General features: G+C 45.9%; 9 protein-coding genes across 9 annotated transcripts; 2 read left to right on the top strand and 7 right to left on the bottom strand.

Moving 5' to 3' along the window:
- Positions 1–1,933: 1,933 nt before the first annotated feature.
- N7479_000182 (WD40 repeat domain-containing protein) lies at positions 1,934–2,374 on the bottom strand (the record flags this gene model as incomplete). Its single annotated transcript, XM_057247880.1, has 1 exon — positions 1,934–2,374. One exon carries the CDS (start codon positions 2,372–2,374, stop codon positions 1,934–1,936), a length of 441 nt encoding a protein of 146 aa, XP_057112312.1.
- A 136-nt stretch (positions 2,375–2,510) lies between these two features.
- N7479_000181 (het-r) lies at positions 2,511–2,975 on the bottom strand (the record flags this gene model as incomplete). Its single annotated transcript, XM_057247879.1, has 1 exon — positions 2,511–2,975. The coding sequence occupies one exon, from the start codon at positions 2,973–2,975 to the stop codon at positions 2,511–2,513; it is 465 nt and encodes a 154-aa protein (XP_057112311.1).
- Positions 2,976–3,546: 571 nt separating this feature from the next.
- Positions 3,547–4,470, bottom strand: N7479_000180 (uncharacterized protein; the record flags this gene model as incomplete). The annotated part of the gene is made up of 2 exons (XM_057247878.1): positions 3,547–3,837; positions 3,889–4,470. The coding sequence occupies 2 exons, from the start codon at positions 4,468–4,470 to the stop codon at positions 3,547–3,549; spliced, it is 873 nt and encodes a 290-aa protein (XP_057112310.1).
- Positions 4,471–8,536: 4,066 nt separating this feature from the next.
- Positions 8,537–9,644, top strand: N7479_000179 (heme-dependent oxidative N-demethylase family protein; the record flags this gene model as incomplete). The annotated part of the gene is made up of 3 exons (XM_057247877.1): positions 8,537–8,964; positions 9,022–9,144; positions 9,224–9,644. The coding sequence occupies 3 exons, from the start codon at positions 8,537–8,539 to the stop codon at positions 9,642–9,644; spliced, it is 972 nt and encodes a 323-aa protein (XP_057112309.1).
- A 390-nt stretch (positions 9,645–10,034) lies between these two features.
- On the bottom strand, positions 10,035–11,317 carry N7479_000178 (uncharacterized protein; the record flags this gene model as incomplete). The annotated part of the gene is made up of 4 exons (XM_057247876.1): positions 10,035–10,082; positions 10,132–10,655; positions 10,723–11,152; positions 11,216–11,317. 4 exons carry the CDS (start codon positions 11,315–11,317, stop codon positions 10,035–10,037), a joined length of 1,104 nt encoding a protein of 367 aa, XP_057112308.1.
- A 296-nt stretch (positions 11,318–11,613) lies between these two features.
- N7479_000177 (uncharacterized protein) lies at positions 11,614–12,393 on the bottom strand (the record flags this gene model as incomplete). The annotated part of the gene is made up of 3 exons (XM_057247875.1): positions 11,614–11,962; positions 12,018–12,188; positions 12,266–12,393. The coding sequence occupies 3 exons, from the start codon at positions 12,391–12,393 to the stop codon at positions 11,614–11,616; spliced, it is 648 nt and encodes a 215-aa protein (XP_057112307.1).
- Positions 12,394–16,529: 4,136 nt separating this feature from the next.
- On the top strand, positions 16,530–17,458 carry N7479_000176 (putative isochorismatase family hydrolase; the record flags this gene model as incomplete). The annotated part of the gene is made up of 4 exons (XM_057247874.1): positions 16,530–16,619; positions 16,699–17,011; positions 17,082–17,301; positions 17,368–17,458. The coding sequence occupies 4 exons, from the start codon at positions 16,530–16,532 to the stop codon at positions 17,456–17,458; spliced, it is 714 nt and encodes a 237-aa protein (XP_057112306.1).
- A 634-nt stretch (positions 17,459–18,092) lies between these two features.
- Positions 18,093–20,453, bottom strand: N7479_000175 (transcription factor domain-containing protein; the record flags this gene model as incomplete). Its single annotated transcript, XM_057247873.1, has 1 exon — positions 18,093–20,453. The coding sequence occupies one exon, from the start codon at positions 20,451–20,453 to the stop codon at positions 18,093–18,095; it is 2,361 nt and encodes a 786-aa protein (XP_057112305.1).
- Positions 20,454–24,618: 4,165 nt separating this feature from the next.
- N7479_000174 (proteasome assembly chaperone 4 family protein) lies at positions 24,619–25,400 on the bottom strand (the record flags this gene model as incomplete). Its single annotated transcript, XM_057247872.1, has 2 exons — positions 24,619–24,867; positions 25,176–25,400. The coding sequence occupies 2 exons, from the start codon at positions 25,398–25,400 to the stop codon at positions 24,619–24,621; spliced, it is 474 nt and encodes a 157-aa protein (XP_057112304.1).
- Positions 25,401–25,841: the final 441 nt, after the last annotated feature.

Genomic DNA, 25,841 nt, shown 5'->3' with positions numbered 1-25,841 from the left:
ATGGCGCTCGGAAAGTGTGAAGGCTCAAACTCTTGAGTTCCCGGTTAGTGCTTTTGTTCTAATTTATCTCTGACCCCACTTATCCTAAGGATTGGTAACTGGCGCTTTCTTGAGCGATTTATCACCGGCATTACATTAGGCCGAAACCAGATTATCATCATTCTGACTATCTTCAAACAACCAAAGAGGACTTGTATATTCTAAGTTTGTCGATTTGGATAATCCCCAGGTGCAGAAGCGACGTTATAAAGTTACCTGCCAGGTAGGTACTACAGGGAAATATCACATTGCTTTCCTTGTTGCAAAAAAAAACCCTAAGCATACCCCTGAAGAGATGTACCTGCTCAACAAGAAATATTGCCTTCTTACGGTATCTCTGGCTTTCTTCTGCGACAGCCATACTTGTTGTTTGATCCGCAATCCTTGCAAGCATCAGCGCCAAAAGGAACTTCGATCGTGGCACGAGACCGGGTTCGCTAGGGTCACTCTCAAATATCTCCTATTCATTGCGCCTGCTTCCCCATGATCTAGACCGCGTCTATGCAGTAGTCATGCAAGCTGATCGTAAGAGACCCCAATCGGTTTATGCCGCGGCCCGAGGGATCTCAGTCGTCCTTTCAGTGCCTCCTTATGTTCCCGTTCCGCTTCCGCCCATCGACATTGATAAACACGAAGGTTTCCGAACAGAAAAAGGGTTAATGGCACGAAAAACAAATCGGCGCTAAGTGCACTGTGCAAGGACCGAGCTTTTCTGAAGGCTTGTTCAGCTTCTTCAAAACGGCGAAATGCCATAAGATTGCGTCCAAGATTCGAGTATGCCCCTTCAAGCAGTCTCTCATTTCTCACTGGGTTATGTTCCTGAATGGAGACAGATTCTTCAAATAACTGCTGGGAATCTTCGAGTTGATCTAAGTCGTGGAATCCACCAGCACAGTTGTTTAAGAATTCGATCTGATAATGGTCCCTCGGAAGGCACCGCCGTAGTATGGACAACGCATGCATCCCAGTCTCCAGAAATTCAGCGGCTTGATTTTGATTACTCAGTACCACTCCAATGTTGCTGTACACTAAGGCAGTGAGTGGATCTGGCCTTGCGCCATAGAACTCGCCACAAATCTCCTTTGGCGTGTGGAGTGCGTCGAGGGCGGCTTTATTTGTCCCTGTCTCGTACAGGTACCAGCCACAGTGACAAAGAAGTTCAGCCAAAAGTGGAAACACGCGAAGCGTCCTCTTATTTTTGGATTCTGCTTCGCTCTTTCTGACTTTTTTGTAGTTTTTCTCGAGCGAAAGCAATTGGGGCGTAAGCAACTTTCATTGACTGAATGAATCAAATATGGACCCTCCTTGCTTCTGGCGAGGATAAACTCGAGATATACAGGTGGCGCATCTTTGAATGCTTGCTGAAGCTGGTCGGAACTTTGAAGATGGCGTATACTCGCATCCTGCACCAGTCTATGAACCGGGATGGTACCCCTTTTCTTGTCTCTACTTATCAGGGTATGCCGCCGCAAGGATGCAGTAGCGAGTCGATGGGTGGTAGTGCTCTTAAATGGACGTATATCTTCTGATATTAAGCGTGCGAACCCTTCAAGAAGCTCTTCTGGCATACTATCCGGCTTCAGCAAAGTCAGAATGCCCAACAATCTTGCGGCAGGAGTATCCTTTAGTTTCTTGAATTTTCAAGACCAGCAGCCGGCGTAAGATCTATTGTCATCACACGTAGCGCCTGATGCTTGATATTTCAAAGTAATAGTCGCGTTGCTCTATTCGTAATCCTTGACAAATTCCTCGAGTGTCGAATCAGTCCCTCGGATCCAGCTTGCTATGTGCGAGAGAGCTAAGAGGCTGTCTACCAAATAGCTGTGAAATTGATTTTGCGGTTTTCGATCCTTGGAGTTGAAATCCTTGAAGATCGTCTTCCTCATCCTCGCCGTCACCCGTGGGATGCGCCAGTTGGCTCAGGAGATATTCTGTATTTCCACTGATCGAGCGGTCTCGGCAGGATACCCCAGAATCCAATAGTCTCGTTGAAGTCCGCTGCTAGCTTGGTCCCATCATACGAAAGACTGATATCCGCAATCCAGGCGTTGGAGTTGGGGATTAGGGTCTCCACCAACGACCCGGTGATCACATCCCAAATCCTGATATGTTTATGATCCGTCGCCATCAGCAAATGTGTTCGAGAGAAGGCAACAATATACACCCAGTTAGAAAATCCCTCCAGCGTTTGTTGTAGCTTCCCAGTCTTGGCATTCCAAACCCGGACCGTATAGTCGTCTGACGCTGTTGCGAGCAGCTCCCCATCATAGGAATATGCACAGCATCGCACGTAATCCCCAGTAAAGGGTGGCATATTTGGTTTGGCGTGAAGCATCTTTGGAGAGGTGAATGGAAGCATCCAGCAAGATACTCCCGGGGTTCTGGGAGCAAAGGGTGTTCAGCACCTCTAAGCAGCGCCTGGTCATGTGTGCATGGCTTTCTTGGGGCATATGCACATCTTTTCGAACAAATTACTCCGCTGAAGCGCTGGTAAAAGATACCATACTACCACTCAGTTCAAGAAAGGGAAGATATTTGGTGACAAGAGTCGACAAATCGACCTGGGACGGTATATTCGCAAGGTTTATCAGGTCGCTGACCGCGACTGACCCATATGCGGCAGCCATAATGTATAAAACTCTATTGCAGTACCCGCCGTCTTTCCAAAGCAGGCTGTTGATCCTTTGCTTCATGTTGTCATAGAACTTCTGGAATTCACCCGGTAAATCGTCAAGCACATTTAGGACATTCCACACAACCTCCGTGGCGAGGGTTTTGCATGCTAGATCGATCCACAGCAGATTCCCCTTGGATTTCTTAGCGACACTTGTGAATATTTGTTCTCGATCGTCTTCCTCACGCACTGCATCTTCGAGAATTTTTCTGAACACAGAAGAAGTATATTTAAGAACGGTGGTTGAAAACTGAGCTTCCATCGCATGATCCAACGAGAGGTGATTTTTAGTGGTGCTTTTCCTGTATGCTGCGCGGATTTCGGTTTCTTTGAAGACGTTTAGTGAGCATCTGCGGAGGGTCAATAGGTTACTGAGATTTCTTTCTATTCATGATTTGGCTGGGTCTGGTATTCATGGTTTGCAAAGCTTGTTTTGGGCACCTGGCTGGGGGATTATTCTTTTTTGAAGCGGGTGAGTCCTTGGAACTCTCATTGTCACTCTTCTTAGTCTATGCATGGTATTATTGAGTCACGTTATACTGGAACGTTACCTAGGTTCAATGCTCCTGAACTATAGTACCAGCATTTCAAAGATGACCTAGACAACCCCAGCCCGAGGTCCATCTGGGCGCTGAATAATAGACTAATATACCATAAACTAGAGAAGGGGAATAGTAGATAAAAGACTATACAACGAATAAAGTATTGGGTAGCTTAATATATAAGATGAAAGTGAAAAGGCGGAGGAAGAGAAAAGATCAATAAAGGAGTTAAATTTCGATAAGTATAATATCCCGCGAATAACTAGCGAGGAACAATCCGAGAACCCCATCTTAGAGCCCTTGTAAACGCCATGTTCTATCAGCTAGTTCCTGAAGAGTCTGTCTATCCAGAGTAATATCGTTCTCATCTCCAGTTGGTTGCCGTAGGAAAAGAGATTCAAAGGGAACGGTCAGAGAGTCATTGGTCAATTCTATTTGTCCATTGACCTTTGAGATTTCAATCTGCTGAGTGGTTTGAACCACTCCATCAATACGCTCCCATCGATCAACCATAAGCCGGGGACGCTTCCTGTCGACCTTGATTGTGACTGTTGTGTTGACATTGCCTTTGGCTGGGTACAGCTACCACTCAACGTCCCGCTGAAGCTTTATGTGAGACTCGGAAACTCCCACCTCTAGGGTCACCGTAGGCTTATCGGGAAAGCCTTGAGGAACTGGAAGAGGTCCCCAGCCTTGATCTCCTTCTTTACCACAGCCCTCTTCCCTAATTGTGGCCCCGGCGTAAAAGCGAACGTAGGCCGCAAGACCCATCTGGGTAATTACGCGGGTCAGCGCTAGGTTGATAAACTGACCGATGTCAGAGTGGATTATTGTGATCATCTTGACAAGTAGAAGGTTTGCTGCAAGATCGAAGGAATAGCGGTTGGGGCCAGACAGCACAGGGAAATCAAGGATATCGGATTGGATTGAACGGCTAGGGATGTAGAAGAGGACGCAATCACTGGGAAGATCGCTGTCTGGAATATTGTCTGTTTGATCAAGTGAGTCGATAGAAATGAAGTTGGACGATTCGTTTTTTAGGGAGGAACGTGTGACCCGACGTGAATAGGTCTGCTGTTTATCTCCCCTTTGGATGTTACGAGACAACAGCGAATCGTCCTTAATTGCCGGATGGTCGGTTTTCTCCTGAGGAGCACTTAGTTGCTGGGATTGAGCAATCATGGACTTTTCAAGCCGGCGGAGCTCTATATCCATGATCATGCAGAATTGTGTTCCTCCTTCATATTTATACCTTGGTATATTCGAAGGGAGGTCTTGTAAGAAACTGTCCCTATAAGGGAGTTCACGTGAGCTGGAAAACATCGCAGTAAATCCCACGGGTATCAGGCCGTAGACATATAATACGGAGAAGTGATGATAGTCCTGAGATGGCTGAAACACAAAGAGAATCTAGACTACATAATTTCTTGTTGACTATCTAATAAATTAGGCGGTCAGTCAAGCTTAGTAGTGACGTTATTATTTTCGTAGAAAAGTGTAATTGACTGTTAACCTTGGGACCGGAAAGGGAGCGTATGGAAGCGTCCACTGGCTAATTCTGTGGCCCCGGGGGCTAGGTCACGTCTGACGACAGTGGAATCCAAGGAGGATAGGCGATTCATCGAGAGAAGTGATGGTCTGACTCTTCCGACAGTGGTCGCCAGTTGGAAGCAAAGGAGAGCGACGATTTTATCTTGCTTAAGTTGAGACACATGTTCATACACTTTCTTGAGGACTTTCCCTTGAGAAGGGACGGGAGTTCAAACTGTATGGGGTAGAGCTAAGGTCTTCGAAACTAGGAGCGATCAAAAGTCATCTTGTTGGAGAAAGTTGAGATCTGGGTAAGATTCAAGAAACTATAGATCGGCGGAAGATCAAACCAGAGGAATACCACAGTGATCATCATCCCAGCGAGCTTATTGATGGGTATGAGCCTGACGATGGTCACTGTCTTGATGACAACAATAAGGCCGAGGATGACGATGTTGATTCTGGAATCTTACTTAGAAAGATTGTGTCTGTTGATACATACCTCCGTGCTCTTGCCGTCTTCCTTCGTTTCTTCCCCTATCAAGTCTTTGAAAGACAGTACCAAGTACCAAACCTCATAAAAACTCCTACGGATTGTCCCAATCAAAAGAAGGCGGATCCAATATTTCTCCATTTGCCTGCCGAGGTAGGATCAGTCAAAGTGCAGAAAGCCGTGCCATCATCTAGTTTTCCACGAGATCAGCCATTGAGCCTTTTAGATAAAGACAGCATGCATTTGCGAGACTGTTGTAGATCAGCAATTGCTTGGCAGGCAACCTCGGGATGGATGAGAAAGAATCACGCATAAACTGAAACTAGCCAAAAGCGAATTGAAAGCTTATTAGCAGCATGATCTTATAGAGGAAGGTCAGGCGAATATTGGCCGAGACTGTAGCCTCCGTGGCTTTCGGTAACATATAGTCACATTTTACGCCTTTTCCACCAACTATATTCTACATTTTGCGGCTCAATCTTAAACTTCTAGCTAGAACACCAAAAAAAGCAACGTCTGAAAATAGTCCCTGACAAGATAACCAAAAAAGACTACTAACTAAAAAAACATGAAAAGTCTGCATAAACGGCCGACTATTGCAGGGTTCTTGTTTTCGTCCATTCGAAAAGTTTCAGACACTTAAGAATGCCAATTGCATATTTCAATATGGAGTATAGCTGGATTGAGGAATCACTGATGGACTACTCCGTACTTGCTCTTCTTGAAACAAAGAAATAACCCCTTGCTCTCAACATCGAAATCACGCACCTCTACGGAGTATGTCCGACTGGATCATAAAATGACCATGTGATCAGTCAAAATGTGGCTCATTTAACAATAGTCCCACCAAAATCCAGCCCCGTCAAACATAAATAACCCCCCATTGGAGATATTATTCCCGTAAACATTACCTAGAGTTTTCTCGGCTGGAGCGCTACTAATGCAAAAAATCAAGGGTAGACGGGAGACCCACCTTGGAAGATACAACCCAACCAGCGAGAACACTTGCAGGTGATCTAAATGTCTGTGCACAAGTCACAAAAAAAAAAAAAAGAGCAAAAAAAGACTTGATAGACCTGACGGGGCGATCGCCAAAGCCCCAGGTGTTGACTTGCATTGGTCCGCACTCTAATTGTTTTCGTCCAGGATGAAGAGTTCAAGGATTAGGATTCAAGGATTGAAAGAGATCTAGTCGAGGCCCAGACTCTACAAAAGTCTTGGATCGTATCTAGCTGGGAGAATTGATTGGTCCGTGTGGATGTACTAGATTAAAAACTAGTCAATTGGCAACGAAAGGATTCCGGACGAAAAGTAACTACGGAGTACCTACGGAGTACGGATTACGAGATACTACAACATTTCCCCTAGTTACGAATTAAATGTGCATGCAAACAGACTCGTGAAGATCATGAGTGGCGAATATCTGTTATGCTTTGTAGATCGATTCAATCCTGGTTGTGGTGGTCTGTGTTGGGATTATGAACATGGGGGGGAAATAAGCTATGACGGGGAGGCGAAAACAGGAGCAGGGAATAAGAAAATCTTTCTAAAAATGTCAAAAGGCAAAGCTGAGGCCGGGGGAATAGAAAGAACCTATCTCATAGGTCTGAGCAAAATAGAATAATAGCGGCAAACGCGCTTTCCGCGAAAGGGGGGAGGTGTGGATGTGCGGTTGCAGCGGGAACCCCAGACACTGTACAGATGGAGTCTGTGGAGCCTCTAAAAAGGGCGTGGGGTTTTTTTGATCTGGTGATCGAGGTGACACAGCTTTTACTTAACACTTTACGGGGTACTTCTCGGATATTTTTCTTGTTTGTGACGTTGGGTTTAGTGTTCATGTCTGATCCGAATGACATTGTTCGCCCAACCCCAACCCCAACCCCAAGCCAAGGAAAAGCGAAGGTCCTGTAGTAATCCTAGTATCTTTGGATTGGGGCTGATGTGACGAAGGAGAACCGGACCCGTTAGAGAAAAAAAGGGAGAAAAAAAGCCCCTTGGATATCCACCCCACACGAGGGGGTACTACATGTACTATTACTATTGATACGTCAGACTAACTCCATGTGCCCATCCTCGGATGTGAGGTGCACCTGAACTAGATCGGGCCCCGGGCCCATCCCCGGGCCCATCCCCGGGCCAGTCAGATCTAATATGCCTAAATACTTCCAGGAGAACAGCTGGAGCTGGACCTGACTCAGATCAAACATCCGGTTCTCCGGCACTCTCGGGTATTAGGTACTTATAAACATGAGCTGGGAAGCGTCTCACGCGGTTCAAATCAACTCTTGGACATTTTATCTCTCCGACGATATCCGGAGTTTAGTTGTTCGGGCGAGAATTGTTTTTTACCCGAGTCGGCAAGCTGGCGGTTCATGGGGCCGCGCACGGACGGTATAAACGAGCTTGACGATTTTGAAGCTAAAGATGGCATATTATGTGTCTAGATCGTGGGGGCCCTGCGGATGGGGTTGGTCCAAGAAACTGATGGGTCCTGCCCATTTCTGGTCATTTCCAAGCCCTCTTGTCCGACTGGTAAGGAGAGATCAAACAACCAGTTAGAGAGGTTTATACTAGTCATTCATCTCCACTCATACACACTCAGAGCTGATTGTTTGTTCGTGCACAGCCCTGGGATGTCTGTTCCCACACTTGAACTTTTGGAAATAATATAATTTCTTTTTTTTTTAAAAAAAAAGTCTGAGATCATGTGGCTGCTGGCAGTACTCCCCGGTGAACTCTGACTTTTTTTGCGGGGAATCCCTGGGCGTATCACAGCAGTTCCGCAGGCACAACTTCGCTGAATGAGGAATGTGGAATGCAGCTGCCATACCTTTGAGCTATCCTTTTTTTTGACTGGAGCTAGTGAGAAGCTGACTTGAATTATCGTCTGGTGATCTTCGAATTTGCTGCCTGTTCCCGAGAGTGACTTCATAGCCTGTCTTTTAAAATCATATTTATATCGTCTAGTCTAGTCTAGGTTATAGTCAATCATATTCACTTTTCTTTTTCTTTCCTATTTACCTCCATTTTGACATTGAGCGTTCTTCATTAGTTTTAATTTCCAAAAAAAAAAGTTTGAACTATATATACGTGGAACTTTTACATGGGAAAAGTATGACAACCTTCTCACTGGTTGCCATTCCAATCTTCGTCTTTCTTTTCGCAGTTAGACATCAAAAACAACTACTCCAATGGTTTTCACAGAAGTTGAAAGGGAAATGTTACCCACATGTCTCCAATCCATCCGATGTCAAGCGTATGGCACCGTACCCAGCGCAGCCTATCAAAGGCAGAGAACGATATCGCGTGATGATGGACATTCGCAAACTTGACGCCCAAAATTGGCTCACCCTCGATAAAAACTATATGGACGAACACCATGTCCGGACCCAATTGCTTCACGAAAAAAGAGAGGAGGTCATACGCTGCCTGCCGGAATCAATTGAACCGTGCCAGGAGGCATTGGAGGAAGTTTCAGACTTTCTCTGCGAGAGATTCCCTAATATGTTTGAAATGTCGATTCAAGACGGTCGAAAGATCGTCGACAATCGCATGACAGGCGATAAATTCACTGTCAGCGGGCGCGACTCCAATGAGGGACTAACGGAGGCACTCGAAGCTGCCGTTCGTCTCACTATGGAGGATCTCAGTATTCTGATGATGAACGAGGAAGGGGAATTCTACCTGTATGTGCAAATTCACACATAAAAGCCAATTTGTCAATACTAACACTACCAACACAGGGCAGCTAGCGCCAGTCTCTTCCCAACCGGGTGGACAGTGAACCAGAGAATTGGCTGGACCATCTCTCAACTGCACGGCCCCGTACCACTATGGCACCAACAAGTCGCCAATTCTGTCAGCAAGTAAGTGATGTCCGAACCAGAGGCAGAACGGCTACAAAGAACACGATCAAAGAGAAAACAAACTAACTTCAATTCCCAGATTCCTCGCCCGCTTAACTCCAACCTCTCCAATGGAACGCTCAAACTTCTTCGTAGAAGTCAAGGGACCAAACGAGAATCTGACCGAGATCCTCTATCGGCCTAACTCCCTCTGTGAGAAAGAGCTGCGCAGCCCTTTGCCGTCAGATATCCTGATCCGTCGCGAGAGACAGACTTTCCGTCGACTGCCGCGGACAGGGGCGATTGTATTCGGTGTCAAGACCTATCTAACGCCGCTGGATGAACTTCCAATGGCTGAGCTGGATAATCTTGCCAAGGAGATGAAGAGCTGGCCTGATTATGTGGGTGAGTATAAGGGGAGGGATGTTTGGGGGGCTAAGGTTTTAGAATATTATCGGAAGCGGGTCGAGGATGAAAAGACACTAAATGAGAAGGAGAAAGACCAGAACATTGAAGTTTGAGTGGACTTTGTAGACATATCGAGCGTTTCTTCGCATTTTGGCTCCGGGAGATCAAAATTGGGTCGGCTTTTTGTCTTTTTGTTTAACAACGGAAAAGTTGTTTTGTTTTCTTTTCTTCCTGGACTATTTTCTACTTTTGCATTTTTGCATTTGGTTTGTTAATTGGGGAAGACTGTGTCTTCAATTTGACGGAGGCAAGAAACAAATGTGTATTAAAGCATCCAGATATTTGGTTATTGAATGATACCACACTCATGCGGTGGAGTTATAGTTATGAATGACTAGCTTCAGTAAAAAGCAAAATCACATGAAGTTAGGAGGGACTAAGCCCAAATCTATAAATAAAGATATGTGGGAAAAAAAAAGGTAAATGGGTATAGCACAAGCTCTTTAAATCTTTGACAGCGGCGGCTTGTCTTGCTTTAACCGCACAACACCCTATGATCGAGTTAGCACTAACCTCTAAAATAGAAAAACAAACACATACCTCTTGCGTGCAAGTAGCAATAAGCAGTCCATCCTTAGACCAAATTTTCTGAATCGCCAAGCCTCGTCCTTCACCAGCCCACGGACTCTCCATCTCCGTCAACATCCACTCATCGGCACGGAATGCCAAAGGATTGTGGAAGTAAATTGAGTGATCCAGACTGACCATCATACCAACTTCTTTATGGTCTTCCTCCTTTGGGCTCATCGTGGCCCTGTTCAGGGCCCCTTCCAGACGGCGACGCAACTCTGCACCCTCTTCTTCCTTCAACTCCTTCAGAGCTCGCGTGATATCCTCATCGTCGAGGTCAGACGGGTTCTTAAGTGCTTTCAGAAGCTTCTCGAGTTCGGCCGGGGAAGAAAATCGCGGGATATCATGGACGAGGGCGATGGTACCGATGAAATAGCTGTCGGTGATATACGCAAGCGCCGACAGGTGTGCTTGATAACCACCCTGCTCGGAGATTGCGCCGCGGGCGCGAACGTGTCGCCGGACTCTCTTATCTTCTTGGTTGGGGGATGTGCCTGTTTGATTATACGCATTAGTTCGACGTGCACAGCATGGATATTCCGACCAGGGACGTAGGCATACGGTTCAAAATTCCCGCCTTCCTTGATTCAAACGGACCGCCGCCCGCATTGCTAAGCGCTTTTAAACTTCCAGGCTCGGCTTCTTCCGGTAATGGAACATCTGGCTTTGATACGGCGTGGTGAATTGTCTTCTCGCCACCACTGCCGACCCGACTGAAGCTCAGCGTGGTGGTGAAAATCGGCCGCCCGCGTTGTCGCGCCTGCACGGTTCGGGTTATAAAGCTCCTCCCATCGCGTACCCGCTCAACATGGTATAGGATTGGGATCTCTGAGTCGCCGGCAAGCACGAAGTAGCAGTGCATGCTGTGGACGGCGTAATCGGCGGGGACGGTCAACATGGCGGCTGATAGGGACTGCGCGATCGCGGCGCCACCGTAAATTCCTCGAGCTCCAGGGGGATGCCATAGTGGGCGCGTATTAGTGAAGACATCCTAGAGACAAAGAGTGTTTTGTTAGAATGTGGCCCTTTCTGCAGAAAAATTGAGTTGTCATACTCGGCCGAGGTCCACCACTGGCGTCAGGTCGAGTACATTCTCGATAAGAGATTTGGAATGATCTTGCGCGGGTGGATCGAAAATCGTCACGCGTTTCGACATGTTTGTAAATTATATTCAATAGGGATTAGAATCAGGGGGGAAATCCGGGGTGGCTCCCTAGACTTTAAATGTGGTCGGCCCGTCGCGAAAAAAAAAACAGCCGAGGTCCAGGGGGGTTTCTCATCTAGCTCGGGACTTGCTAACTCCAAGGCTGTACATATTGTACACATTGTGCAGCTACACGTGCGGGAAATAATACGTTCTTCAATCACATGGATTTCAGGTCCAATTCTTCCTGTAAATTTTTTTTTTCATACTCATGTCCTATACCCCCTATACTGTAGTGTGCTTCAAGATCAACCATGTAAAGGAGTCCAGTCATTCGGTGGTGTCTCATGCTCAGGTAAATCGAAGCGATAAGTGTTCCGTACAAGCTCAGGTGATGGCGCACTAGAAGTCTGCTCCCTCAGCAATCGAAGCAACTGGCGACGTTGCATCTCTTCGTCGGTGAGCAGCAGCGTATCTTCCTCCACTCGGTGACGTCCATGCTCTCGATATATCAAGATCCCAGCGAGAGCGTAACATACAGAGAAAGCAGTGGGTAGGCAGGTATTCACGATCTGCAAGGTGTCCATCTGCAGGCTTCGTCCGTGGATGTGGAACAGGATATTCAGGAGTGCGAGCATATTCATCGTCGAGTATGGGCTGAAATTGTTAACCAATAGCCAGTAGAAGAGAAATAGCATTCAGTGTTACTTGCATAAAGATTGAGTGGAGGAGGAACATCATTCGGTGGCGCTGGGTTAAGATAATCAGCGCTGATACGCCGTAAGACGCACCAACGAACACAAACGCAGTAACCGTAGATACTGCAGGATTGATTCGCAGTTCATGGGGAGGAGAGCCGACTATCACAGCCAGCATCATGTACCTAAGCACATCAACTTTATATTCAGCGATCTCCAGTTCCCCAGTCAAGCTCATATCTTGTTTTTATATCAAACTCACCCGACTAGCTGTAAAGCTGCAAAGAAGGCTGCTACCACCTTCCATAGCCATGAAATCTTGGTTGCATCAGTCGGAGGTAGGGTCTGTCTAGAGGTAGACCAAACGGCCTCGTAGAGAGAAGCCACCATACGTACTAACGACTATGCCAAGCTCAAAAGCAAATCAACAAATGGTGACAGAGACGGAGGTGCTGGGAAAGCAAAAACAACCCAAAATTCAAATAACCAGTGTCAAGGAACTGAACCCACCTTGGGGAGAGCCAAGTGATCAAACGAGTTCATGAGAGGAGGTTGGATGCAGAGCTGCAGCTGAGGTCTGTGACCCCTCCAGAGCCCAATGTATGCAAACCAGCCTGCAGAACTAGTCTCTTAGCTCTGACGATCGGACACCCTGCAGGTTACACAAACAACGTCAATATAAATAATCTGTTTCATAAGATAGTAGGATTCCGGAGTTGAATGCCTGGTTACCTATATAATTGGAAGATTTTAATGTTAGGTAACCTATATCTACCAGGTAGTAAGTACCTCTATGCTAAAACACAAAATACTGAAAACTGTCAACCTTTTAGGCTCAAACAATTCCAACACACTAATTGGCAATCTTATTCAGACAATAATATAACTCGATCCCTCCTGTGAACGTTATGCAGGTACCCGTGGCCCTGTCACCACCCCTGGGTCCATTGTACAAAACTCCCCACGGCCCTGTTGTTTTGATGATTTGACAGGTACGTTGACATTTTCTCATAGGAAATAGATAGCTGTCTATAATTATAGTTATAACTGATCAGGGCTAAAAGAATGGGCTGAAAATCATGCTATGGTGTAGGAAAAGCTGTTAGTAGGTATCCCAAAGTCTGCTATGAAATATACCTACTATTATATGATATGAAATCATGTTAATTTTATCTACCTTGTTCCCATAAAAAGCTCTAGAGCACTAGATAAAGCTAAAATGGTAGAATATAACATATAAGAACACTTTCCAAGGTTTGATAAATTTCATCTCATGACATCAAATTAAGTTGCTTCAACAATGCCATTGTCTAAAATTAAAATTAGAATCCGATACATCAATACTTCACATCTCTCTTCGCTTGCTTTTCTCGGAACTCGATGAGATCATGTGCCTTCAGTTCTTCTATATCCAGAGCATCTTCTCGTATCTGAGCTAGACTCAGCCAGCATTGGTGTATGATTTTCGCATCAAAAGTATACATGTACTCTTGATGGGTTTAATTCCTCTTCATAAAATTTCCTCCATGATCCTTGACCCCAGACACGAAACTATATACATCGTATCAGCCGTTTAAAGCACCTGAACATAGACAAATAGCTACAACATACTAGCGGATGTTACGCAATCGCTCGGATCACATGCTGTGATAGATCGGTTGAACTTTATCCGTATACCGCAGTAAATGGTGTTTTGACAGCGAAGAAAAAAAGATAGAGAGTTTAAAATTCGAAATAAACAAGGCATAAGTCATTTGGCTATTAGAAAATAAAATACCGCAGCTCTTTGATCTCGAGGTCAAAAATCTGTAGTCACTCATTCATATCTGTAGCGCAATTAGATAGCGCATGCGACTTGTCAGTTTCCAAAACCCCCCAGTTAGAAGGCTAACATGCCGAAGCTACCCGACAAGGTTGTCATCGTAAGGCTGCGGCTTCGATTTTGTTTCTTTGTCATTTCTCCCTTTCGTTTATACCACTTTACATCCACAAACGAAGCGAAAAGAAGCAATATATAGGGAGGAGGAGGGTCCAAGTTGAAAAGGAATGTCTATTTTGACGGGGGGCGGAACACAGGTGGAAAAATGCGGTGGTAGACTTAATTTGTGAAAACTGTACTTTTTCTACTCCGTACTTTGTATGTAGTAGAACCTTCGATATTTGATAACTAGGTGATATATTCTCATAACAGCAGATACATATATAGTAATCATTAGTAGGGTTTAATTACTTCCAAATTTTACACTCAAAATGTATCATAAACCAAACGTGGTAAGATTATTATCTCAATTGGATATCCACCCGGTTCTTTTTTACCCGCTGTACTTCCATTAGTGGTCCTTTAATTTTCACATATACCATACCCGATCGACATAAAATCTGTGAGTCCTTTGCCCACACGTATGGAAGCTACTCTGCTTGAATAACTAGTGTTGCCAAAGGCAAGCGGTTCCCACTGGGTCCTCTCACAGCGCCCTTTTGGGTACTACCAGCCCTAACCTCATGCCGTACATACTCATATATACTACAATACTCCGCCTTACCCATTACTACGTGAAAGGCATTTTTATATTATCGATCATTAGTCCCAATAGAAACGGGAAGATAGAAACAGAATATGTCTCAGAGTTCGCGATCTCATTCGTGAGCATGACCAACATATTAATTTTATAACAGTCCTAAAGTGAGTCGTCTAGATAACCCATGTGACAGTTTCCGGGCCGCAAGTTCCTACCCTAATCAGCCCGTAAGCAGACGCCAACAAGGTCTCAGATTTAGATCGGAATTCCGGTAGCAGCCAGACAAGACATCCCCATAATATATTAAGGCTTGGCGTTAGGCGAGAGGGAGATATGTGGAAGAATAAATTACAAGCCTGATGTCTCAGTGTGTCTGCATGACTTGGCAGTTATTCTAGCGTTTGAATCAGGGGTCTGGATCCTGAACCGAGCGGCATGATTCATGGGGAAAATACAGAGAAAAATGACGCTAATTAGGTAACTAAGCCCAATTTGGATATAGTATATGCACATTTAACCCAATTGAGGATTCGGCCGCGCTGACATATGCTGACAGCCAGATTATAGGCTATTTTGCAAAGAATCAAAATAACGCCAAATAACGCTAAAATGAGCGCGGGTGGTTTAGTAATTTATTACGGTCTGCTGAGCCGATGGGCTGGAAGCGAGACTTTTGGCCAAATTTCTGTTCAGTACTTTCTACATAATTTCTAGTGCTTCTTAGCAGTGGATCTGCTAGACCCTAAATACGCCTTGGGATTCTGGGGTCTCCGGGCACATTTCTTATGTAGTTGTTCATAGTGCAAGCTTAATCCTTGCAAGAAATACATATAACTTCGTTACCAGGCAATTCGACATGTTGACCGATTTATATAAAGTCCTTTAGCGGCTCTTGGTATGTTGATAGTACGGAGTATGCTTAGGCAATAAACTACTCCGTAGAAGTCTCCACAATCCGGAGTCTTGATAATTTACACTTTCATTTAAATAAATATTTTAACATTGTGGCTTATTCTGCGAGTCTCCTTATCTCGCAAATCACGGGCTATCGTGGTTGATAATCTTGTCCACTTGTGATAATTTCTCGGAGCGCCTCCGAGAAATGCCGATGCACCCAAGATTGAAGTAATCGCTGTATGTCTTATATTTTGCAGTGGCTCCCTACGGATGAGGTTCCGGGACTCCCAAGTTCTGTCTTTGGAAATCGTACCGCTCATTTATCCGAGAGAGCCCGAGTGACATTGAGATGGTGTAAACTCTGTCTGTATTATAAGATGAGCCTAGACTTAGTATACTGAGACTTGATGATACTCGGATCGGGTTGATCTATAATACTTAATACTAGGGTACTAGTATCAGCGCGTAGCGCTTCCTTTTTGGTAATTATTCCTATTTACTCCTATTTACTTCGACGCAATAAGTGAACCTCGAGGCCATCGTTATTAGTCTAAATTAAACGACTATCGTGAGAAAGGAAAAAGAACAAAGTCGTTGCATTGAGCTACACCGGGTTTCAATCTAAAATGGATCCCGAGACCAAGCAATGACTAGAATTCATCTATACTATCCACCGGGAGTGAAACTAGTACACGCTAAGCTTCAAGATTGGGACAGAAAGGGACAAAAAGGGTAAGAATGAAGTCTCTAATGCTCTGTCACCATCTGATAATCTCACAAATCCCACTTAATCTAACCGCCCCATGCAAGCCAAGACATGACGGTAGCCCCTTCTGGACATCTCGAGCACTGGCAGCAAACATCACCCACCACGGACAGCACGGCAAAAGTGGCAACAAGCAATGCAGTAAGCAAAGCAAGACCTTTGCAAGCCTTTTGTCATGATTATGAGACCTAGAGGAGAATAAGGGCCCTTGGCCCGGGAGGGCGAGCTATCCTCGACCCTGAGGTATAAAAGCAACCTCGTCCCCAGGTCTAGAGATATATCCAGCAGAACTCAGACAATCTCAACTCCTCTTCTATACCTACAAAAAGAATCTCATCTTCAAGATGTATATCTCCGCTGGAATCAAAGCAGTCCTCCTGCTCGCAGCCTCCGTTCCCGCGCTGGCATGGAACAGACTGGATAAGGACAAAGCAGTGAGTCAACTCCCTTAAATGAGAAATACTACCCAAAGAAGATAAAAGAGGAAGCAAAATCTAACAGCCACAACCCTAGGCCCTCCTCATCATCGACCACCAAGTCGGCCTTGCCCAAGTCGTGCGTGATTACAACACAAACGACTTCCGCAACAACATCCTTGGTCACTCTGCCCTTGGCAACGTCTTCAACCTCCCAACTGTGTTGACCAGTTCCTCGGACGCAGGACCTAACGGCCTAATGCTCAAGGAAATCACCGACATGCACCCCAATGCAACATTCGTCCGTCGTCAGGGTGAGGTCAATGCTTGGGATAATGCGGACTTCCGCGCTGCGGTCAAGGCCACCGGTAGGAAGCAGTTGATTATTGCTGGAATTGTTACTGAAGTTTGTAAGTGGAGCTTGTCGGGGGAAAAAGAAATGAGAAAGGAAAGAAAAACAAACACTAATATTCAATCCAGGCACCTCCTTCCTCGCTCTCTCGCTTGTTGATGCTGGCTATGAAGTCTTCGCCAATACCGACGCTAGCGGCACTTTCGATGTTAAGCTTGCTGAGGATGCGAACCGTCGTATGGAGAAGGCTGGTGTTACTCTCATGGGCTTGTTTGGTATTGTCTGTGATCTTATGCGCGATTGGCGCAAGACCCCTGGTCTTCCTGAGGTTCTGCCTTTCCTTGATAAGTAAGTTGCTACGTGTGTTCGATTCTACTGCTAGATCAAGGTTTCTAACTGTTATCTTGTCTGTAGGTACCAGTTTGCTTATGGTCTTGTTGCCCGTCACCACGCTGGAGCTATTCAGAATGGTACCTTTTTCCCTGTTGAGGGGACTTTGATTTAAGTCTGTTCACGGAATTGGGAAGTCAGATTTGGAGAGGTGAAGAGGTTGAGAGATTGAGAGGTCGAAACGAAGAGGTGGGAAGAAGGTAGTGGTACAGAAATGAAGACGGAGAGGGAAATTGGGGTATGAAAAAGAAAATTCTTTGGTGATTGGGTATATGTACTAGCTTTCTTGTAAAGATAGTACGTTGAATGCAATTATCCAAAAACTGATGTTACTGGTAAATCGTCTCGAGATTAGCTTAAGCTTTGCTAGGAAGCAAAGACGTAGAAGCGAATATAAACTGAAATAGTTTGGAATCAGACAGTGTGCTTGTAGATATATACATAATAAAAGAGAAAGCCTATAAACAAGTACTTGGGCATGGGTATCGGCAATGCAATATTTGCAAGGAAGATAGATATAAAAAAATTGGCAAATGACCCCGTATAGAGTTTGCGCTCTAGACCTGGCCTAGAGTACACATATACGCCGAAGCCGTGTAGTGATATGCGATAGTTAGAGATGGGTATGACGTAGATGGAGGCGAGGAAGAGAGAAAATAAACATCGCGTGTGTGATCCGTGGCCTCGATGCGATGGAGCCAAGTAGAAAGCGGAAAAAAACGTAACACAACAAGTATAATATAACCGCTTCAAATAATGCTAGCAATCGTCATTCGTGAGTGAGCCGAACTCAACCGTCCGTCCGTATCAGAAGCCGATTCCGACGTAAGAGTAGTAGTAGAAGAAGACGAAGCCTCCAGTTTCGGCGGACCGTAAGCCATCTGCTGATGTTGCTGTTGCTGCTGATGCTGCTCTGTGAAAAGATCATGTACGGTCTTCTCAATCCACTCCCACCCCTCCCACTCAACATCCGTCTCGATCTCTGCCCGATGGCTCGAGGATGTCGGCGTCGAGTTCCCCATCCCCTGCAATTGAGAGCCCGTCTCGGATCCATGCCATACCCAGCTACCGTCGCTAGTCCCTTGCATATCACCTGAGACATAAGCCATCATTTCTTCGTCACGCTCGAGATCAGCGACGTGGCCCTCAGTTGGGCGGAGGCGGGCCAGGAGATGGCGTAGGAAGAAGGCGAGGTATCGCCCACAGGCTGCGTTGACAGTGCGCACGTCGCCGATTGATGAGAGCGCTTGCACGCAGGCGAGAGCGCCGGCGTACTCGGCGCGGAAGAGGAGGAGGAGACTGCAGCGCCAGATATGTGTGCAGAGGAGGGAGCTGGCGCAGGAGGCGAAGTGGGAACGGGGGTCGTTGACGCATGGTGGTCCTGGGTGGGTTAGGTAGTTACGCATACAGCGGGCGAGAATGTTGGAGGTGTCTAGGGCTGTGGAAACACAGTAGTCCATTGCTGAGGTGCGGACCATGTCGGGGCAGAAGGGGGAGATGTTGTGGCGGTGGAGAAGGAGACGGGCGTTTTGGAGGTAGATTACTGGGGCTAGAGAGCGGGGGTCGAGGTCTTGGTCGGTTTTAGGGTGAAACTGAGATGGGAATGTTGCGAGGCATGTGTTGAAGTGGAGTTCGAAGGTCTCCAGAGTGGCTGGGCTGATGGTTGCCGAGCGTAGGGTGTGCGTGAGTTGGCCAATAGACCGGACGACGTGGATCGTAGCCAGCAGCGGCGTGGTTTGTTGGCTGTCTGGGATCTTGCCTCCCTCTGTGATGTATTGCTCATCCACGGGACATGGGAGATCGATATCGCAATCTTGATCGTTGATCAATACTGGCTTCCCCATCTCAAGCGCAAGTAATCTGTCCCAGGCGTATAGTCCCCACCAAAGACGCCTCCGCATCTCCCCTTCAACTGCAGGCCACGGCCCAGAGTCGATGTGCAGCCCGATCTCTTGAGCTACACGCACTGCTGAGCCAATCCACACCCAACTAGCCGACCTCGAATTAACCTCGTAGAGAAAGATGCTTGCCAACAGCGAGGCACGAGCACGATCTAAATTGAAGTTGTCGTGCCAAACATCAATAATCCCACAAGATGTGCGTACATATTTCTTTCCTTCCTCCTCCCGATTCGCCTCATTCGTGTGGATGGCACCACAGGCAAATACACCAAACAGCACAGCCGCCCATTCATTTGAAACACCCAACAATGTCCCCGACCGATAAACTTTTTCATATTCTGCGATGAATATGGGCCAATGGAGTACCGGAAGTACAGTATGGATACAATTGAAATACTGGGCCAGTAGATGATCTGCTAGAGTCTTCGGCGGTAGCTCCGGCGCATCCCCCGTTACCAATGACTGTGCACCCTGTTGACGGTATGGGGTGGGCACCTTCAAAATACCACGACCATAACGGCGGAGGTTGGACCGCACATCGGAGAAATCCTGTGGGATGGGCGCTTTTGAACGGCGCACGGGTCGATATTCAATCTCAGGTAATTTGACCATCGGCTGCGGGACACCTTCATCGACATCGACCATGCGATCCGGCCGCATCATACCGGTCTGCAAGTGCTGTAATTGTTGTTTTGTATTCTGCAACTGCTTCTCCAGATCCTGGACCTGTTTGATAGACGACATGCGACGGTTCGTCTCTTTGGTAAACTGACAACGGACCCTGCGATTGTTACATTCGGTGCAGCTGGATGATTCCGATGCGTCACATTTGACCTTGCGCTCGCGACAAGCATCGCAGCTGGGGTCCTTTCTACGCTGGCGATACGCGCGCTTCTGCTGTAACTGTGCGGCGGTTTGCCCATGCCCGGGGCTGGATTGGTAGAGACCTGGAACTGAATTCATTGGTGGGGCATCGGGCAGCGTAGTCTCAGCTGGTGAGCCAGAGGCGGAGTCGTAAAAACGCTGATAGGGTGACGTCGCGGGCACAGCTGGAGGCATAGGCTGTAATAAATGAGACATTCGCATCCCGCTGTCAGGTCTGCTCGGCGGAGCGGAAAGCAGCGCGGGAGCCGGGAATGCGCCCGACGTCACCGACTGCACCGGTGGGAGGTCGTAGCCTTGGTTACCACGAAAATGAGAAGGCTGCATGATGGATGTATTCCCTTAGGAAACAAAAGGAAAAGTGAGAATCTTGGAAGCGGATTAAGATAAGGGTTATCGCCACAATTCCACGCATTCAAAGATTTCGATTTATGGAAATTGAAAAGCCATTGTTAGAGATTGAAATAAGAAGTGAAAAAAAAAAGTAAAAAAAGTAAAAAAGAATAAGCCCAAAAGCCCGGACAAATATGCAAATGCCGAGGTAGCCCAGATAGCCCCAGGTGGGAAAGGTGAAGATCAAGGAATTCCTGTGAAGAAAGGGGAGATCGGGGAATGTAAGATCAACGTTAAAGAGGAAAGTAAAAAAAAAAAAGGTAAAAAGAGAAAAAAGAGGAAAGAGGAAAAAAGAAAAAAAACCGAACTATAGATCGACGCAGAGTATTACGATCTTCCTAATTCTACTACTAGTGTTCCGTCAAATTAAAAGAGAATACTACTAGTAATATATATATATTGTATTGGGTTTAAAGAACCTTCAACTGATCTGAGAGTATATTTTTTATGCGTACGGAGTAGTATACAATGTATGGTAATATATAAAGCAAGTCAACCCGAGATCGACAGTGGCAGTGTTGGAAGTTAGATACTTAAATACTTAGTAGGATATTTGTACTTGATTACAGCTTATATACAATTTAAAGTGGTTAATAAAGCCTTAATAGTGCAGATTACTGAGTAATAGTGTTAATAGTGTTAATATGTTTAATCTGATATCCAAAAAAAAAAGGAAAGGAAACAGGAAAAAGACGAAGTCCATGAAGATCTCGCCCCTCTAAGTGATCGACTTCGGAAGACATGCACCGGGACCACATGGAATCGGATGGTTGGCCCGGATCCCAACTTGGCTTTTTTTTTTTTTTCTCTGTTCTAAAGTAGTACTCTACCTCGCCTATCAAACCCAACTCTGCCCGGGGTTTAACCGATTTCGTATCTATGATATCCTGAGCCAATAGTCCAACTTAAAAAACTCCCTCTCTTTGATTATAAACCAAACCTCCGGGGCTCCACCCTATCTGGGTTTGGTGCCGAGAGTCGGAGAATGTATCCAATACAGTACGACTGGTGCTTAATTTCATGCATGTGTTGTTACTGGTGGGTATAATGAATGCTGTGCAGGGGAAAAATAAAAGAAAAAGAAAAATGGAGCACAGACAGCCTCAGCCGCTTAGCTACTCCATATAGGTACGGAGTACGGAGTCCTTTGTGAATTGTTAGTGTACGCTTCCGGAACTTCTCCGGTCAGATCATCAAGCCAAAAAAAAAAGTTAGGCAAAACATAGAAACACTGAGTATTGCATTTGGGCCCTTGCAGAAACACAAATTGTGCGAGTACTACTTCGTAGTTGTGCCACCGTTAGCGCATTCCCAAATGTTGCCATCCGTCAAGGCTTGACCCTTTTTTCCCCGCCCTCGGTTAGAAATGGGCTTGGGAGTTAGGGAATTGGGGCTTTGGACTTGCTCCGAGCTAAGATACCCTCGTGACAGGTTGTTTTGCCGAACTTAATTTGAATGTTATTAAAAAAAAAAAACCACTAACAGTCTATCATATCCCTAGCTCGGCAAGGAGCGACACGTTGGATAACAGGGGCCCGTGTGTATGCACGAGCTAAACGCTTAACCCTAACGAACACAGGTTTTTACTCGGTTCGTGCCGCTCGGAAGTATTCTCCATATAAATAGTATGCAGGGGTTCAACAATAACACGTGTAAAGTAGTGTGCACTTCTGACATTGCCCCAATGATACCTGCAGAAATATATAATTACCTGTTGGTTTTACTAGTTTGAAGCTAGCCAAGAGACCTTTCCTGGGTTTCGGAACTTGCGGTGTACCATAACTTCCTCCACTGTTGGTATTTGCAGCCTCTTGATTTGATAGCCTCTGTTTGGGAGGGATCCAATTGGAACACTTCCATATAACGACTATCAATTGCGCCCCATTCTACCTAATTTTATATACTTTGTCCGTACGGTACCTGGCTCTCGGTTCACTTGGGACGGGGTTATTCGCCATACGATAGGCATACACAGATCGGATCCTTGGGAAAATAGCAAAAATAGCAATCTATCTATGCGCCCCGAATGTGGCATTGCTTTCATCCCCCCCACTTTCAAGGGCCAGTGCCAATATGCCTGTCTAGAAACAGATTAGGTCCACCTCAACCGTACGAAGTACTCCATACAACATAGGTCAATCTAAATACTAATATGTATATGTACGGAGTATACATACCATAAATTGCAATAATCATTGTTTTCGTACGGCCATGGCTCCATGCCCCACAGCGGGACAACGATCTCGATGAAACATCCGTTAGCCGAGCCATTCCGATTTGCTCTGCTTCACAACTGTCACGGTTGGCAGCCCGAGACACCCGATGTCTTCCGTGTGCTAGTCCACGGGTGTGTCTCAGATCAATTGGGGATCTGAGATACCGACTTCGGGTTGTCTACCGAGTTGATGTTAAATGCTTTCTTTTTTTTCACTTGTATCGTGGGGAGAATTTTATTTTTTAGTATTTTTCGTTCATTAGGCTTGATCGGGGATTCCGAGTTATGCAAGTGCCAGTATGCCAATGTGGAGTAGATGCAACGGTGATATCGGTGATAAGCACAACATAGATACTCCGTACATAGTACTCAGTACAACATAGTATCCTAGCGGAATCAACGTGCATGCGAGGTCTCATAATACCTCAAAACTTCACTATATTTGTGCCTTTATTTTACCAAGTCAGGCTTTTTTTTATTTTATATTGATATGTCTGTCACCCACATGGAAAAGGTGGATGAGCAAGGATATTGACACCACCCACAGGGATTCCGTTACACATCTATGGACAGTACATTACCTATATAGCCACGTGCTGGATATAACTCCACCCCACTTCCCTAAACGACCAAGTAAATCAGAATCTAGCGCCAAGTCCTGCGCATTCCTCACAACTGACAGACTAAACTTAGCAACCTATCCCCAAAGCTAAGGACACCAACTCATTTGCCGCGAAGCTTCTCCTTCACAACATTGCAAGAACATCGGCCAACTACGAGTATATGCTCGCATTGTACTCCGTACGGAGCACATATTCCAGCGCCTTGTCAGGTGCAGTAGACTAGACCGCATGCGCCCACTCCCGAGGAGCCTAGAAAAAGGTTACCCACACTCTTATCTTTCAATAAAGGTTCGGTATTTCCAACCGAACTGAAGACGGGATAATATCGGGATCAAATAGGGGGTTGTTCTCGGAGTCAACGGCAGGGTTACTGATAACTTTGCATGAGCCTTGCTGATATACTTGCAATTCCACGTAAAGTTAAAGCCGCGCCCAGTGGAACCAGAATAGAAGCTGATGGATCCAGGGCATTCATTTATATCTTCCGTTGAAGTCCACCCCATAAGTACCTACAGGCAAAGCTCTCCGAAAAGCGCCAATCAATTGATGGAGGCTGCAGCCGAGTCCAGGCTTGTACAAGTCATACGTGTGGCGCATACACGACGCGCGTTCAGAGGCTCAACGACAAGCCTTTTACTCATAATGAGTAGTATGTACATACCTGTTAGCTACGCAAACAGCGTGGCGTAGCTGTCCAACGTGCCACGACTCGTTTTAGTGTGTGGCGTGGAGTAGCGCTGGAAAGTCCTGTAGCCGGCCTTGTATGTGCTGATTTTCAACCGGCGTTCGCCGTGAGAAGCTTCTTTTTCTCTGATTTGTGGACCCTGGATTGCCCTCGGGTATTTGCGTGCCGATGACTAGGTGGCCAATTACCGAGGGGTCTGTGAGGTTATTATTTAGGGGGTAGAGACTGCCGTTGAGGCTAGAATATTGGTGTCCGTATTTCTTTGGCTTAGGCTCAAAGTACGGAGTAGTTGGGGGATGTTGTCTCTCGCCTTTGCAGTCGTTGTACAAGCTCATGCCAGGCCTACACTGCCGGTGACTGGTCCCGGTATCAAGGATACCACGGAGCCCGGATAATTGCATAACCGTGAATTCTTCCAGACAATAATCAAACGAGAGATAGCAAGAATTGTCTGTGTGAGAAATAAAAAGAGCAAGAATTCGGTCAAACCCTTGTGAATGAGTAGTTGCTCCAATTAAGTATGTGATTTTTGATGGAGGGCTGAAACAAAAGTTGCATATTTCGTTCCATACACTTTTATTTAGCGCTTCCAGCCTTCTCCTGCTTGTGCTCTTCCCATTTCTCCATGATCACGTTGATGATCTTGGTCAGCCCTTCCATTTCCTCTGCGACTTCCAATCCCATGCCATGGGGGTCAATACTGCAGCCAACATGGACCGGGACAGAAAATCGTCGGGCCAATATCTTGGCTATGCGGGATGTGTATTCAATGCTAGATGGTGATGTGTAGAGTGTTGTTGATATTGTCGACTTGGATGAAGTGCGCTATGTAAATGTTAGCCATGTCTTGATAACGCAAAAATAATCTATTGGAAAAGATAGGAGAATTCGAATTATATGATGTGGAGATATCTCTTTAGCGCGACTAGTCTCCTGCCTAATTGAAAATTGGGGTTGGGTTGTGCACGGCAGATTGCAGCATATCCCACTTCGAACTGAATAGGGAAGAGCCACTCTGCAGCTAAGCTAAACAACAACGCACCCCTTGTCCATATTGTATGGGATGGAAAAATGACATTGCTTTTACTTGAAATATGACAAAGAATTTTAAAGTTGACAGGTAAGGTACTTACATCAGGCATCGCATAGACGAAGCTCCCCATGGGCTTGATAGAGCCGCCCGAATCACCCGGCGAGGAGGTAGCTAGGAATACCATAGCACAATGGTCCAAGAAGTTCAAGTGAACATGTGCTGTTGTATGCAATGCTTTAGGCAAGGTGAACGAGATCTCTTGAGGCTTAACGCTGGGAGCGACTAGCTCGGCCGAAGGAACGGCTGGTGGGGCTTCAGTCGCCATATTGTTGTGGTGCTGGTTCTTGATGTAAATGAAGAAATAAGAAATATATTAAAAAGAAAGTGGAGGCAAGAATGGTATTTAGACAGGTTGTTGAAAGTCGGAACATTCAATATCGAATCCCCGCCCTGGCATTGTTACGGTGCGCCACAACAGCCACTCGTGACTGAATTCCTATTTGGCTCAGTGTTATTGCCGGCAGAAATCACTAGCCGGTTGTCTCCTGGTGTCCACACAAAAAAAGACCCACCATAAATATCAAATATGGATGAGGTGGATGAAAGATTGCTTGGTCTTACCCCGTGCCGTTTCCTGAATAGATACTATGACCATATATATACGTTCATATATCTAGGTAATTAGGCTACAGCTATATATCCACCTTATAGTGTTCATATTCCAGATAAGAAGGCGGAGAGATTAGCGGTAAAGCCAATTGACCCA

Source organism: Penicillium vulpinum, assembly GCF_028829585.1.
Source record: "Penicillium vulpinum strain IBT 29486 chromosome Unknown utg000001l_segment0_segment0, whole genome shotgun sequence".
In the NCBI taxonomy this organism is placed as follows: domain Eukaryota; kingdom Fungi; phylum Ascomycota; class Eurotiomycetes; order Eurotiales; family Aspergillaceae; genus Penicillium; species Penicillium vulpinum.
This window is presented reverse-complemented; position numbering and strand designations above follow the sequence as displayed.